Source organism: Chiloscyllium plagiosum, chromosome 1 (assembly GCF_004010195.1).
Source record: "Chiloscyllium plagiosum isolate BGI_BamShark_2017 chromosome 1, ASM401019v2, whole genome shotgun sequence".
NCBI lineage: Eukaryota > Metazoa > Chordata > Chondrichthyes > Orectolobiformes > Hemiscylliidae > Chiloscyllium > Chiloscyllium plagiosum.
The window spans coordinates 138,094,957-138,112,269 of NC_057710.1; the positions used below are offsets into that span (position 1 = coordinate 138,094,957).

At 39.8% G+C, this 17,313-nt stretch overlaps 1 protein-coding gene across 1 annotated transcript in view; it reads left to right on the plus strand.

Annotated features, from left to right (window-relative positions):
• Positions 1–17,313, plus strand: part of LOC122555074 (von Willebrand factor A domain-containing protein 2-like) — a 71,107-nt gene that overhangs the window by 29,190 nt on the left and 24,604 nt on the right. Inside the window, exons 4-10 of the mRNA XM_043700742.1 lie at positions 2,001–2,064; positions 3,091–3,165; positions 10,025–10,158; positions 12,116–12,225; positions 12,379–12,570; positions 12,668–12,801; positions 16,136–16,280. Of these exons, the coding sequence (XP_043556677.1) occupies positions 2,001–2,064; positions 3,091–3,165; positions 10,025–10,158; positions 12,116–12,225; positions 12,379–12,570; positions 12,668–12,801; positions 16,136–16,280 (854 nt within the window). The remainder of the gene's footprint in view (positions 1–2,000; positions 2,065–3,090; positions 3,166–10,024; positions 10,159–12,115; positions 12,226–12,378; positions 12,571–12,667; positions 12,802–16,135; positions 16,281–17,313) is intronic.

Sequence of the window (17,313 nt, forward strand, 5' to 3'; positions counted from 1 at the left end):
CCCTAATTTTACTCACTAACTTCCTGTGTGGGACTTTATCAAAAGCTTTCTGAAAGTCCAGGTACACAACATCTACTGATTTCCCTCGTCCAACTTCATAGTTACATCCTCAAAAAATTCAAGAAGTTTAGTCAAGCATGATTTCCCCTTCATAAATCCATGCTGACTCTGTCCTATCCTGTTACTACTATCCTTTATAATAGACTCCAGCATCTTTCCCACCACTGAGGTCAGACTAACTGGTCTATAATTTCCTGCTTTCTCTCGCCCACCTTTCTTAAAAAGTGGTATAACATTAGCCACCCTCCAATCCTCAGGATCCGACCCCGAATCTATTGAACTCTGGAAAATAATCACCAACGCATCCACGATTTCCCGAGCTACCTCCTTCAGTACCCTTCATCTTAGCCTTGACAAAATGGATTGAGTGAAGACATCGGTCAAACGGAGCACCTCTAGCAGACAGGGTCACCTATTAACTTTTTATGTTGTACTTTCTTTAAAGCTTCTCTCTATGTAAATTAAGTGCATATCTTCAACAAGGAGTAAGTGATATGCACACTAATTAGAAAGATGTGTTCACTCTCATGGATTTTACTCATGTCTTTGAGGGAAGATTACACATTCATGTGAGAGAGTCACATTATAAATCATTGATTGTGCAGAATTATTAACTGACAGCCCCAATTATCAGAAATTATTATGTCCTTTAATCATTCAGTGGCCCAGGTGTCAGGAACATAAGGTATTACAACTTTTACTCACAGCAGAAGTCTTCCTTGGTTGTGTTCACTGTATGGATGTACATCATGATGTAAAAAATGGAAATATTATGGAAGTATTCAAGTTGTGGCAATATCTGTGGAGAGGAACAGGGTTAACATTTCACGTCTCTAATCTTTCATTGAAACCAGGAAAAAAAAAGCCATGTCAAAAATAGTTGGGACAAGGATAAAGCAAGGATTGTGTTAGGAAGACTATTTGACAGAAGAGTTTATCTCCCAGGCCCAAGGGAACAGTAATGGGGTAAGAAGAGAAATGAAAGCTGTACCTAGAGCAGGTGTGCTGTTCAAGGAAGGAAAACAAATAAAACAAGCAAAGAAAAAGAATCAGAAAGGGGGCAGAGATTATGCTCTGCAATTGTTGAACTCAGTGTAAGGTTTGGAAGGTTATAAAATACCCAATGAAAAGGTGAGACTGATATAGTCATTGACGTACCAGAAAATGAAAAGATTGGGTTGAAAAAAGAAATGTTCAACATATCCTACAAAAGGTCAAGCATTCTTCAGTAGCTTCATCAAATGACCTTCCCTCCAGGGAGGGGAGAATTGGTTAAAAAAAAATACAGTGTATTCATGATGTTCTGAATGAATCCTGCAGGCATTAAGCCTTATCTCCTTGGAAACAGATCTGTTTAACCTGATCATAGTCCTCAGTATGACAGGAGAACTCACCAAACTGAAGATTTTGTCATCTTAGCCTTGACAAAATGGAATAGGTCAGTTCAAAAGTGCAAGGAGGAGCCTACTATTTGTTGGAAATATGGCAAAGGATTTTCATTGGGCCATATCAATGATATTTTTCAGGAGCTCCTCCCTCCAGAGCAGGTATCATCTGCCAAAGTATGGTGACTGTTTCTAATACTACATCTGTTAAAATGAAATCCATACCAGAGCTCACCAACAGGCTCCCACCAGGCTTTCACTTAAGGTGGGATGTATTTTTCATTTCAATAATTAAGCCTCTTTTTTTCATTGTTATCTCTTCTAATCCTAGAAGAATTGAATCTCACGAAACATACTTAGTAGGTGATAAATTTCCCCTTCACCTTACCTAAATGATTTTGTTTTGTTAATCCACAAAATAAGTGTGAGATGACAGATCATGCAAAGGAACATCACAGATTTCATTTAGGGCTGAATAACTGAATCATTCTAAAATAAAAGGTAATTTAGATCTTAATTAGCTCATAATATTTTAATTCTGATTTTTATCTTTAGATGAATCTGGGGATGAGGTCCATCAGTGGAAGTTTGTGTTCTGTCCTATCCCTCACAATTTTGGGTAAGATTCTTTTTCCATAAATGTTCTGTACCAGCAGTCTGACTATTCCCATCCTGTCAGTTATATAATGCAAATAACATTAATACATGAATCCACTTGAAACTAGACTAAGAGATCACTGGTTCATTTCACTTAGCATTATCAATAGAAAGATTATTAGCCTAATTATCTATGAAGCTAAATGCTGCAGATGAAAAATCAGTACTCAGTTTTATAATTTGGAGACTTTAATATATGGTAATTAAAATTAAAGCAGAGCTAAAATAACAGGAATTAAGGTATAGATAGCATTGGTTCAATCAGCAGAGTTCAAAGTGAATGTTTGTCATTTTCAAATATTCCCCTTAGCACATTTTTAGGCTGACACCAAATTCATTCAACAACCAACTACTTGCCTAAAGATTGTGCGTAGAGGAATGTAAGAATAACATCTGAAGCTTTAATAAATGAAGTCCACTGCTCACAAAATAAGCTCCATATGCACATGGCCAAGAGGAACACAGAAATGGGAAATCTGATAATATGAAGTCAATGGCATGCTCTGATCTGATCAATTAATTTGGAAGAGCTTGCAGAAAATATGAGAATATAGATCATATGATTAATTGAGCACTCTATCAAATATTGATCAACTAAAATTTAGAATATTGTGCATTGGGTACGAAAGAATTTTTGTAAAGTATGGAGAGCCCAGAGAAAAGACAGCAGAGTGACAGGGAGAGTAAATAATGTCATTTGACTTTGTTGATGAAAAGCTTGAAAGGAGACAAAGTCCAATTATTTAAACTAATAAGAGAAAGAAAAGCAGGGTGTGGGTCAATGAACTACAGTACACAACTCAGGATACCGGTACAAGATGAATGTGAATTTAGAAATGTCATGTGCTAGCAAACTTGATCAAGTATTACCAACTTGATGTGACATTTGACATATAAGGAAGTATTACAAACAAGTCTAAGTTTGGAGTCCATATTAATGAGTTTAAGTACGTAGACTTTAAATGATTTATTTGTTTTCTTTGAACAGTCTCCCAAAGTTGTGGCTTGCAGCAGCTCATGGCTGACAAAGAAACAATTGTGAAGATTTTGTCTTCAGGAAAGTGTAAGTTTAAACTACAAGGATCAAGTGAGGGGAGATATGCTACAATGTAAAGGGTGAAGCAAAGTATTAGGGAAGGGCAACAATTTGGCTAATGATTGTCAAAGTGTGATAAGAAGGAATAAACAATACAAATGTAAGAGTACTTCAGCAGAGGAGGCCAAAGATTGTAAACCTGATTTAAAAAAAAGAGTATAGGGTCCTGTACCTGAATCCATGAAAATTTATAATGAATAGGATGAATTCTTCACACAGACAGAGAGACATAGAATCCATACAGTGTGGAAGCAGGCCATTCAGCCCATTGATTAGATTAGATTACTTACAGTGTGGAAACAGGCCCTTCGGCCCAACAAGTCCACACCGACCCACCGAAGCGCAACCCACCCAGACCCATTCTCCTACATTTATCCCTGCACCTAACACTACGGGCAATTTAGCATGGCCAATTCACCTGACCTGCACATTTTTGGACTGTGGGAGGAAACCGGACTACCCGGAAGAAACCCACACAGACACAGGGAGAATGTGCAAACTCCACACAGTCAGTCGCCTGAGGCGGGAATTGAACCCGGGTCTCTGGTGCTGTGAGGCAACAGTGCTAACCACTGTGCCACCGTGCCGCCCCGAAGAGCATCCCATCCAGATCCATCCTCCTATCCCTGTAACCCTGCATTTCCCATGTTTAATCGACCTTGCCTCTACATCCCTGGACACAACGGGAAATTTGGCCAATCCACCTAACCCCCACATCTTTGGTCTGTGGAAGGAAACTGGAATACCTGGAGGAAACCCAGGCAGACATGGGGAGAATGCAAAACTCCATGCCTACAGGCATCCGAGGGTGGAATTGATCTGAAGTCCCTGGCACTGAGACAACAATGAGCCACCATTAAGCGAGTGAGCCATTAAGCCACCATATCACATATACTTTGTGTGATTTGATAAGCATGACAGAAACATGGTTGAAAGGTGGCCAAGTCTAGCCTGATTGTTGAATTTATTTGTCATATCGGAACAACAGGAAGTTAGAAAAAACATGCTGTGTAGCTTTGTTAATTAACTATGGTATTAACTCTGAACTTAATTTGTAAGATCAAAATGTACAATCAGTTTGGGTAGAGATAGGAAATAATAAAACTAAAAGTCACATATAGGAGTAGTTTAGAAGCACCATAATGGCGGTTACATTGTATGATAGAATATACAGGGATGAATTAAATAGGGCATGTAAGGAAAGTACTGCAATAATGATGGGTGACTTTAATCTACAATAAGATTGTTAGAAACAAATTGGCTTGGAGGTAAGGTAACCTGGAGTGTGAAGTGATGGAGTGTTTTGGGGATGATTTCTTAAAGAAGTATTTTGTAGAGCCAACAATGGAGCAGGCTATTGCTGACCTAATAATGTATAAAAAAAGAAGATTAGTCAAGTAACTCATTGCAATAGAGCCTCCAGGTGATATCAATCATAATATGACGGAATTTCATGTTTAGTTTGAAATGGGGAAGTGTAAATCTATGACTACTGAAAATATGCATATGGCCAAGGCAAACACAATCATGGGGATTCCTTTGAACTGAGGCCAGGGGTATGCTCTGATCTATTTACCATTTTAAATTTAAACAAAGGGCAGAGCTGGATAACATGAACTGGGAAATTAAGTTTAAAGATAAGACAATATAGTTGTGTTGGCAGACTTTTATGGAGACATTTAACAACTCAGAACAACTATTTCTGTCTGTGAGAAGGAGAAACATTTTGAGTATGATGCATTATCCATAGTTAAATAAGGAACTTAAGGCTAGTATTAAGTTGAAAGAACACTGTATAAGGCTGCAAAGATTAATCACAAGTAAACAATTGGATAAACTTTAAGAGGAGAAAGTGAGGTCTGCAGATGCTGGAGATCAAAGTTGAAACTTTATTGCTGGAACAGCACAGCAGGTCAGGCAGCATCCAGGGAACAGGAGATTCGACGTTTCGGGCACAGGCCGAAGAAGGGCCTGTGCCCGAAACGTCGAATCTCCTGTTCCCTGGATGCTGCCTGACCTGATAAACTTTAAGAACTAACAAAGAATGACTGAAAGGATTAAAAGGAGTGGAAAGCGGTGTGTGAGAGAAGGCCATCTAGTAATATGAATATAGCTAGTAAAAGTTCCTAGATGTATTTGAACAGGAATGCTGTTCCTCTGAAGAGTGAGTCTGGGGAATTGAAAATGGCAAACAAAGAACTGGCAGGTATTTTCCACATGCGCTCACAGTAGAAGACTTAGAGTACCTCGTAAAGATAATAGAAAATCGAGAGGTAACAGGGAGGAATGAACTTAAAACAATTACCAGGGAAAACGTGCTAAGGAAACTATTGGGTTTAAAGGCTGACATATCCCCCTAACCCACACCCTTGGGTTTTGAAAGATTTGGCAGCACTGATAGTAAACTCATTGGTTATAATGTTCAAAAATTCTTTAGATTCTGGAAGAATGGATTGCGACTGAGTTCCTTGTGGGGCAATTTATTAATGCCATTGGGAGGGCTTTAAACTAACTTGGCAGTATTGTGGGAATCAAGATAGAAAAGCAGAGGGGAATTCCAGGACTTGCAAAATACTGAGGGAGACAGCTAGCACTAGCGTATAGAATGGTAAGGTAATGAGTAAACTCCGAGTAGGAGTAAAAGAAAGGAATTCTAAAACAAAGTTAATGTGCACGTATGTAAATACATGCAATATAGTAGATTAAGTTAGGGAGTTAGAGACGCAGATTGCAAAGTGGAAATATGATATGGTGGCAGCAATGGAGACCTCATTCAAGAAAAGGCAAGACTGAGTGTAAAATGTTCCTGGGTATGAGGTGTTCAAGAACGATAGAAATGCAAGGAAAGTAGGTAAGGTAGCAATGTTGGTCAAGAAGGGCATTGCACTGTTGGAAAAGGAGGAAGTCTCAGAGAGTTCAAAGGCAGAGTCAATTTGGCTATAGTCATAGAATAAAAAAAAGGTACAATTACATTGCTTGATGTAGTCTATGGCACATCAACTAGTGGAAGGGATGTAGATGGACAAATGCCAACATTGTAGAGTAGCCATAATGGGGGAATCTCAATTAGCCAAATATACACTGAGATACAAGGGGGCGGGAAGGGGCATGTGTTCTTAGCTTGTGTTCAGGAGAATTTTCTTTTGCAGTATGGGTCCAGTCTAATGAGGAGGGAGGTGCTATTGGATCTGGTTCTTGGAAATTAGGTGAGTCCAATGAATCAAGTGTCAGTGGGGAAACATTTAAGTGAAAGTGATCATTGTAGAGTAAGATTCAGGATGCTGTTGGAGAATGACATGCAACAAATCAGAGTGAGAAATATCAATTAGCAGAGAGCTGACTTTAGGAGCCAGACAAAACTGGAAAGGATCGATTGGAATAAGAGATTGGTGGGAAAAGTAGTAACTGAACCACCTTCAAGGAGCAGATCATTTGGTATGGTCAAGGTGTATTCCTTCTAATGGAGAAAGTAGGACAATCAAATCCAGAGTTCCCTGAATGACAAAAGAGGTAGAAATTAACATTAAAAAAAAAACATGCTTATAATAGGTGTATTGCAAAAAAAAAGAACAATTGAGAATCACCAGGAATGTGGAAGGTTGAGAGTGGAGATGGAGAAAGTGAGGACTGCAGATGCTGGGGATCAGAGCTTAAAAATGTGTTGCTGGAAAAGCGCAGCAGGTCAGGCAGCATCAAAGGAGAAGGAGAATCGACGTTTCGGGCATAAGCCCTAACAAAGGACACTGTATGCTGCATTAACTGCACTCTCTACATGTTCTGCCAGCTTCAATAATCTGTGCACATATACATCCAAGTCACTCTGCTCATGTATCCCTTTTAGATTTGTACTGCTACTCTGTATTGTCTTTCAATGCTTTTCTGGCCAAAGTGCATCACTTCACACTTCACTGCATTGAACTTCATCTACAACTGAACTGCCCATTCCACCAACCTGTCCATATTCTTTTGGAGTTCTACACTGTCCTCCTCACATTTTACAATTCTTCCAAGTTTGTGTATTCTGCAAGCTTGGAAATCCAATTTATTAACATGTACCAGGAAAAGCAAAGGTCCCACCATCAATCCTTGCAGAACTCCATGAGAAACTATTCTCTGGCCTGAAAACTATCCATTGGCCATTACTCTCTGTTTCCTATCACTCAGCCCATTTTGAACATATGAAGCTGGCAGAACATGTAGAGAGTGCAGTTAATGCAGCATACAGTGTCCTTGGTTTTATTAATAGAATACAAGAGCATAGGCACTGAGTGTGATGTTGAACTTGTACAAGACACTTGTTAGACCTCAGCTGGAGTATTGTGTGAGTTGTGGGCGTCACCTTATTGGAAAGATGTGAATACATTGGAGGGAATGCAGAAGTGATTTACAAGAATGGTTCCAGGAATGAAAAAGTTAATCTATGAGGATAGATTGAAGAAGTTGGGAACATTGTCCATGGAGAGAAGGCTGAGAGGAGATTTCATTGAGGTTTCAAAATCAGGGTGGGCTGGACAGTGCAAATAATGAGAAGCTGTTCCCATGCAGAAAAGAAAAAAGAATGAGAGGGCATTGATTTAAAGTGATGTGCAAACAAACCAAAGGTGATGTGAGAAAAATATTCTTATCCAGCAGGTAGTTAGGGTCTGGAATGCACTGACCAGAAATCTGATGGGGACAGATTCAATTAAAGCTTTCAAGAGGGCATTGGATATTCATTCAAATAGAAGTGGTGTGTGTCGATATGAAAAAAGGCAGGAGATTGGGACTAGGGAATAGAACTGGTGCAGGCACAATGGGCCAATTGACCTTCTGTATTGTAACAATTCTGTGGTTGCAAAATGTCAAATGTAAAACTTTTTATTCAAGAAGGAAGGAGGCAGAAAATCTAATGTCTGACATGGGGAAAATGCTAGAATCCATTAATAAGCAATTAATAGAAAGATACTTAGATGATCAAAAAGTGATTAGGAAGAGCCAACATGATATCGTGAAATGGAAACTTAATTAACTAATCTATTAAAGACTTTTGACAAAGTAACATCCATTGTTTATTGAGGGAAACCCATAGATATTATGAATACTGATTTCCACATGGTTTTTGATAAGGTGTCATATCATGGATTGCTGCACAAGATAAGAGAACATAGTTTAAGGCAGGACTTTACCACCTGAGTGGGGTTGCGAGTTGAAACTTTAGGCTTGTGAGCTTTGATGCAGCAATAACTGCTGGGGAACTTTGACAGACTGTACTCTCACTCTAACGGAACCTCTGCTCTCATGGCATCATCCCAAACCACAACTCTCAGTAATTGCTGCAACCATTTTCAAGCCTCAAAGTGAGATCACAGTGGGAGCAAAATTGGGAGTCACTGGTGTTGGAAGTAATATATTTGCAAGGGCAAAGGATTGGTTCGCTATAGGAAGCAGGAAGTAGGGATAAATGGATCTTTTTTGATTTGGCAAGTTGAAACAAAGGAAGTGCCCTAAGGATTATTGTTGGGGCCTCAACTATTTACAATCAATATCAATGAAATGACATCAAAATAATTAGGAAAGTAATTTGTCAAGAGGAGGTAAATTAGCTCTGATCCCCAGCATCTGCAGTCCTCACTTTCTCCATCTCCACTCTCAACCTTCCACATTCCTGGTGATTCTCAATTGTTCTTTTTTTTTGCAATACACCTATTATAAGCATGTTTTTTTTTTAATGTTAATTTCTACCTCTTTTGTCATTCAGGGAACTCTGGATTTGATTGTCCTACTTTCTCCATTAGAAGGAATACACCTTGACCATACCAAATGATCTGCTCCTTGAAGGTGGTTCAGTTACTACTTTTCCCACCAATCTCTTATTCCAATCGATCCTTTCCAGTTTTGTCTGGCTCCTAAAGTCAGCTCTCTGCTAATTGATATTTCTCACTCTGATTTGTTGCATGTCATTCTCCAACAGCATCCTGAATCTTACTCTACAATGATCACTTTCACTTAAATGTTTCCCCACTGACACTTGATTCATTGGACTCACCTAATTTCCAAGAACCAGATCCAATAGCACCTCCCTCCTCATTAGACTGGACCCATACTGCAAAAGAAAATTCTCCTGAACACAAGCTAAGAACACATGCCCCTTCCCGCCCCCTTGTATCTCAGTGTATATTTGGCTAATTGAGATTCCCCCATTATGGCTACTCTACAATGTTGGCATTTGTCCATCTACATCCCTTCCACTAGTTGATGTGCCATAGACTACATCAAGCAATGTAATTGTACCTTTTTTTTATTCTATGACTATAGCCAAATTGACTCTGCCTTTGAACTCTCTGAGACTTCCTCCTTTTCCAACAGTGCAATGCCCTTCTTGACCAACATTGCTACCTTACCTAATGATATAGAGAGCTGAAGCAAGTTGGCAAACATTTGACAGATGGTATTTAACATGGGTAAATGTGTTTTCCTCCACTTTATGAATGGAGCCATGGTTTAAGAAAAAAATATCTCCTATTTCAATCTAAGGGACACCACCATGATGAGAATTTTTTGTGGAATCTTTTACTGTAACTTTTTTCAATATGTATCAAATACATCTGATCACTAGCACATGGTATCATTTTAAAGAAGGTGAAGTTGGCTTTCCTCATAATATTATCCTGCGTGATAGAAACAGTGCCTCCTACAATTATTTTCTCATGAGTTTTGCATTACTGTTCTAAGTTTTTCCTGAACTAATACTGTTTGAAAGCAAAAGTATGTTTAGAGTTTCAAAATATTGGAACACTTGAAAACTGTTAATTCTAGAACTCAACTATGTGCTTTATTTCATTTTCAGTAATCCAGTGCTCAGCAGCTATGGACATTTTATTGCTGATGGATGGATCCTATAGCATAGGGAAAGGAAGCTTTGAGCGGTCAAAGCACTTTGCTACCAAACTCTGTGATATTCTTGACATTAATCCTGACCGGGTAAGAGTGAATGAATGAAATAAAATTAGTTGGAAAATTGAAGCATCATGTTTATTCTAAATCCAGGTTGATTTGTTAAAGTACCTGGTATGCATTTCTACTCAAAAAGCCTAAATATGCGGGTTAGATCACAGCTAGTGTATTTTATCCATTATACTTACCTAAATCTGAAACAAACAGTTAAGCCTTTCTTACTGCTATCCCTCAATTTCAGATTTAAGTTTAGCAATTGACATGCACTGTCTATTAGATGTAACACCCAGGTCTTAAACTAGATATTCCACAGTCATTTATAAGGCGTTCATCATGTTAGTGATTTCAAGTTTTCCTGGGTCTTTGTTATCTGAACATTTTTTTTTTGTTATCAGGTTTAATACTGCTCTCTTTTGCAGCCTCATCCTTCCTTCATTTGCCTTGTAGCTACCTTTACCCACCCCGTCCATATGCTCATGCTCCAGTCCAATTACTCTTGCATCATCCTCCTCCCCTAGGGCAGGGCCTTGGTGAGGCCACATTGATACAGTTTCAGTCTCCTTGCTTGATAAAGTATTTAACTGAGCAGTTCAGAGAAAGTTCACTTGACTCAGTTCAGAGATGAAAGTCTTATGAAGGAAGGATGAACAGGCCATTATGTTTGAGGTTTAGAAGATTGAGTGATCTCATTGATTCATATAGAATGCTGATGGGACTTGGTGTGGTGGCCAAGGAGATGATGTAACCTCTTGAGGGGAGACTAGAGCCTGGGGAGAGGAATTTAAATGTCTCCATTTTTAAGATGGAGATGAGGATAATTGTCTTCAGTCTGAGGGTGTTTGTCTGTGGAAGTTACTTCTCTAGAAAGAAGTGAAGGCTGGGTCATTCAATTTATCGAAGGCTGAGCTAGATAGGTTCCAGATGGAGAAGAGAATCAGGGTAAAGGGGGAAGACAGTGAGGTGCAGCTGAGATCATAACCAGATTACTCATGATCTTATTGTTTGTGGTAAAGCAGGGTCTACGGGCTGAATGGTCTCATCCTCCTCTGTGTTCCAATGAAATCTGGTTGTCATAATCTGAAAATGTGACAATCATTCTTTCATGACCTTAACACATCCTCAAGTGTTACACATCCAATAAATTATCCTTCAGGTGTAGTGACTATTATTATGTGGACAAATGCAAATGAAAATTTGCACACAGTATGATAACACAAACAGCTTGCTTTGGTGATTGTGGAAATAATAGTCTCTGAGAAGATGGTGAGGCAGAAACAGTCTTAACATTTCATAAGTACTTGTATGTGCAGTTGAACCTACAATGTTACAAAGCTGGAAAGTGGGATTAGATTGGATGGCTACTTGTCAGATAGCACGGACCTGTTGGGCCAAATGACCGACTTCTGTGCTGAAAATATCTACGATTCAATGGAGAATTTTTTGTATTTCTTAGAATAATGCCAAGTGATCTTGAATTCAGGCTTGAGCAACAGCTTTCCTGACAAGAATGCTATCAACTAATATAAGGTAGTAAGAGATGTTCTGAAAAATGCATTTCAGATGTGTTTCATTTGAGTACATAGAAAAACATAATTTTATCTCGAAGTCTCGCAACGCAAGGAGAAAAAGCTCTAGTTCAAACAAATTCAAATCAACTTTATTTTAAACTGAAGTGAGTTAGCCTGTGGCAATACTTAATGTGCTTTAAACTTAAAATTCAGCATATGTTCATTTTACTGTGCAAAAGACTACATTTGTCAGAAAATTAAATTTATATGTTTTGTAAATCAAGTACATCTGATACGTTGGACCTTGTTTGAAAAGACAGCTTTAGCAAGGTTGATTAAAACTTAAACCAGATCAACTTGTACAAACATTATGCACTTAAATGCCGCAGCACAATAAGAATGGCTAAGGTCATGAATCTGTCTATGTTCAAGTTTCATTTTGCACCATACTAAAGGCGGGATTTCATCTCAAATAGGTTCGCATAGGAGTGATCCAGTTCAGTTCAAAACCAAAAGTAGAATTTGGGTTAGAAACCTATCCTACAAGACAAGAAACAAAAGAAGCTATCAAAAAAATTTTCTTCAGGCAAGTATGGCCACTGCATAACTTGTAGAAAGTAGCACCTCTTTACCTGGGCAACATTCCTGGGAGATAGAACTATAACTTTTTAATGAATTCCAAACTTCAACAGCTATCTTAAAGAGTTAACCTGTTGTTTTCTCTTCATATTTCATATAGGGGTGGTGGCACAGAGATTGGCACTGCAGTAAAGTATGTGCTACATAAAGGGTTTCATGGAGGACGGCAAGGTGTCCTGAAGATCATTGTAATTCTTACAGATGGTAAATCGCAAGATAATGCAACTGTGCCTTTGAGATTTGCTAAGAACAGTGGAATGACAGTATTTGCTGTGGGAGTCAAGCATCCAGGGTAAGAATAATTGTGCTGAGAGAGAGGTGTGATATTTTATGTGTGGACAACATTTGCTACATGGTTCTTCACTAGTTGCTTATGGTGTCATCCATAGGTGGAAAGAACTGGCTAGTTTAGCCAGCATGCCCAGTGAGATGCATGTGTTCTATGCAGCACACTATAATGATGCTGTTAATGGTTTGTATACTACACTGACACAGTCTACAGTCTGCTCTGATGTACATCCAGGTAGGTAACATTGGTTTTAATTCTCTTTCTGAAACAATGCAGTAAATCTCTACTTGACATATCCAAAAATATTTCAGGTTAATTTACGAATTTTGCACTCCCATTGGATACCTGGTGTGCACATTGCATGATTTTCCATTTAGTTAAAATGTTCATTGTGCAGTCAGATTTCCAAAAGGTCGGACCACTAGATACTCCTTGTGAAGAGGAAACTCTGCCTTCATGTAGAGGATACCCTCTGTTGTATAGTGTGGGCATTGTCATTGTTCTGAATGAAAGATCCATCAACACAAGTCTTGGCATCCAAGAAGTGCCATTCCAGCAGCTGAATTGTATCCAACCCCAATCTACAACCTCATGCCCAACATATTCCCTGTCTATAGTTGCCACAAGGCCAGGTGATCAATCCTGGCTCAATAAAACTTATGGGCGGTGGTTGGGGGAGTTATTCCATGTTGGTAAGAAATGTAACAAGTTTCTTAATGAATGAATTAAAAAAGAATAGCTGGGAAACCACAACCAATTGATCAAATCTAAGCTCTGCAGTTCTGCATCAACCCGTCATGAATAGTGGTGGACAATTAAACAACTCACTGGGGGAGGAGGAGGCTCAACAAATATCCACATCTTCAATGATGGGAGACCCCAGCACATCAGTGGACTGAGACAAAACTAAAGTGTTTTCAACAACTTTTGGAGGAAGTGCCAAGTACCTCCTACTGAGGTACCCAACATTACAGATACCAATCTTCAACCAATTCCAATTCACTCTATGTGATATCAAGAAATGGTTGGAGGCATTGAATATTGCAAAAGTTATAGGCCCTGACACCATTCTGGCAATAGTACTGAAGAGATATGCTCCAGGCGGCACGGTGGCACAGTGGTTAGCACTGCTGCTGCACAGCGCCAGAGACCTGGGTTCAATTCCCGCCTCAGGCGACTGACTGTGTGGAGTTTGCACGTTCTCCCCGTGTCTGCGTGGGTTTCCTCCGGGTGCTCCGGTTTCCTCCCACCATCCAATGATGTGCAGGGTCAGGTGAATTGGCCATGCTAAATTGCCTGTAGTGTAAGGTAAGGGGTAAATGTAGGGGTATGGGTGGGTTTCGCTTCGGCGGGTCGGTGTGGACTTGTTGGGCCGAAGGGCCTGTTTCCACACTGTAATCTAATCTAAATCTAAAACTTGCCGCTCCCCTAACCAACCTGTTTCATTGCAGCTACAACACTGGCATATATCTGACAATGTGGAAAATTGTCCAGGTATGTTCTATAGTCAAAAAGCAGGACAAATCCAACCCAGCCAATGACTGCTCAATCATTCTACCCTCCATCATCAGTAAATTGATGGAAGGTGTCATCAACAGTGCTATCAAGCTGTATTTTTCTTATCAGTAACCTGCTCATTGATGCTCAGTTTGGGTTCTGCAAGGGCCACTCAGCTCATGACCTCATTACAGCTTTGGTTCTAACATGAACTAGAAGTGTTTTTATCCAAAGGTGAGGTGAGAGTGACAGTCCTTGACATCAAGTCCACATATGACCAAATGTGGAATCAAGGAGCCCTATCAAAATTGGAGTCAATGGGAATTGGGGAAAACTCTCCAGTGGTTAGAGTCATACCCGGCAAATAGAGAAATGGTTGTGGTTGTTGGAGATCAGACATCTCAGTTCCAGGACATTCCCGCAGGAGTTCTTCAGAGTAATGTCCTAAGTCCAGCCATCTTTAGCTGCTTCATCAATGACCCCTCTAGAAGGTCAGATTGCAAAATGTTCAGCACCATTCATAGCTCCTTAGATATTGAAACAGCCCATGTTCAAATGCAACAAAATATGGAGTATATCCAGAATTGGGCTGACATGTGGCAAGTAACATTCTTGCCAGACAAGTACCAGATGATGACTATTTCCAACAAGAGATAATCCAATCATTGTCCCCTGACATTCAATAACATAACCATCACTGAATTCCCCACTATCAACATCTTGGTGGTTACGATTAACCAGAAACTCAACTGAACTTGCCATAAAAATACAGGGCAAATGCTAGAAATGTGCTTGGAGTAACTCAATTCCTGATTCCCTGAAGCCTGTCCACCATGTACAAGGTACAAGTCAGAATTGTGAATAAATAATCTCCACTTGCTTGGATGTGCACAGCTCCAAAGACACGCACGCAGCTTGACACTATGCAGGACAGAACTGCCAAACTTAACTCACATTACATCCACAAACATTTGGTTCTTCCACCACTGATGCTAGATTTACAGGATACACTGCAGAAATTCACCAAGGCTTTTTAGACTGCACCTTCCAAACTCACAACTGCTATCATTTAGAGGACAAGAGCAGCAGATACATGGAATACCCACCATCTGCAAGTTCCCTTCCAAGCAACCCATCGTCCTTACATGTGACTGGGTCAAAGCCCTGGAAATCCCTCCCCAATAGCATTATGCAGATACCTACACCAAATGGATGGAAGATGTTCAAGAAGGCAACTCACTACCACCTTCTCCAGAGCAGCTAAGGATGGGCAACAAATGCTTGCCCAGCCTGTGAAGCCCATGTTGCATGAATGAATTAATGCAAAAAAAAAACTGCCTGCTGAGTTCACCTTTGTCCATTACCCCCTCTCCCTGCATTCCTCATCCCGTGAGAAGAAATAGAGACAACTTGCTGTGGAATCCTCTCTGGATTAGGCTTCGACTGATGACCTTTACAACACAGGCATGAAATGCTTGGCAGTGTGCTGTCTAATCACTCTTAAGGAGCTGATTGATAAGTGATCCAGTGATTATCTCACAGTGGGAGTTGTGTGTTAGCCACCACCCAATATCTCACTCCCAGACTTAGAAAAATATAGGAAAATATTGACCATATTTGCAAACTTGCAAACATTCAGGTTCTAGTTCCATTACAATCGCAACACAGGTTTCAGAGGAAGAATTATGCAAAATGACCAGATCAATTTCAGTAGTTTTTCATCCAATGGAATTAAGATTAGCTTGGTGACTCTGACATCCAAACAGAAGAAACAATGATTGATTTTGCAGATACCGTTTGGCTTTAATTATTTTTATGGGTTTGGAGCAGGGAATTAAAGTAGTTGTACTGGAATCAGATGACTTGTAGGAGGTGGACAAAATAGGATTGCTGGAATGGAATCTGGATGTTGGAGGGAGCCAGATAATTTAGTCTTTTCAATTTTTAAATATTTACTCCATTTTGAATGAAGATACCTGTGTCACTGTGAATTATCTTTCAAGACCTTTAAAATTCACAAGGAAATGTAGAAACATTTAATTCAGTCACATTTGGTCCTCTGATTTCGCAGCCTGCAAGGTGGTATCACGGTTTTGCCAGAGAACAACAGTCAATGCTGAGAAGAAATACCTTGGAAGCCATATTTGCTGGAAAGGCAACATTGACGGCCTGAAAGGACATGGAAAACCAATGGCTACCTTCTGTCCTTCCTACAGGTCAGTTTGTTCAACTCTTATTAACAGTAGATGCTTTCAAGAGTTTGATTATTTCACCAGAATTTGATTTCATCAATAGTTATCCTGCTAACCCATGAACAGGACAGCTGATGGAAGGGATGGTGGCTAGGACTCAAAACACAGTGTCTAAGTGCATGTATGCATGTACGCATCTAATCACAGAAATACATACATATCATGGAATTGTTCCCAAGCATTGCTCTAGATCTACACATCTTACCTTTGGTTGCTATGTGCAGTAATATCCATTGGGAGAATCTTTTGGAAAACATTTACATGGCTTGAGCCTAGATATTTATTCCCAAGGGGAATGGATGTGGAGAAAAAACAGGAGTATTTGGCAACACAAACCCAAACTTTAGAATGGCTGCTCAAACATTTTGATGTAAGGGGCAGGCTGGATTAGGAGGGAGGTCAGCTGACCTGGAGAGACCTGAAGAGGATGTCAATGTCATGGCAGGATGGGGAATAAAAAAAACCTGCTTGGAGGTTCCCACACTGTGTTGAAAGCTTAAAAATAAAGATTAAAGTAAACCATTTTTCCTGTTCTGATACCTCACAGCTCTTATTACCCATGCCATCTAATTCCTAGTATTTATCCCCTTGTCCCCCATACCCTCCTTATCAATCTATGCCCCTCTGCTGAACCCCAGTTCTTTATAGTTCCTATGTCAACTTGGTGCCAACCCATGCCAAGTCTTGACCCCACCTACTACCTTCGTCCTTTTACCAACCCCACCAACTCACTCAGTATTCACTAGAAGCAGATCTCAGGACTTGTGCACAGAAAAGAAAAATTAATGTTCTAATGAAGTAGGTGTATTGCAGAGTTTAGAGCTGAAAATGTGTTGCTGGAAAAGCGCAGCAGATCAGGCAGCATCCAAGGAACAGGAGAATCGACGTTTCGGGCATAAGCCCTTCTTCAGGAATGAGGAAAGTGTGTCCAGCAGGCTAAGATAAAAGGTAGGGAGGAGGGACTTGGGGGAGGGGTGTTGGAAATGCGATAGGTGGA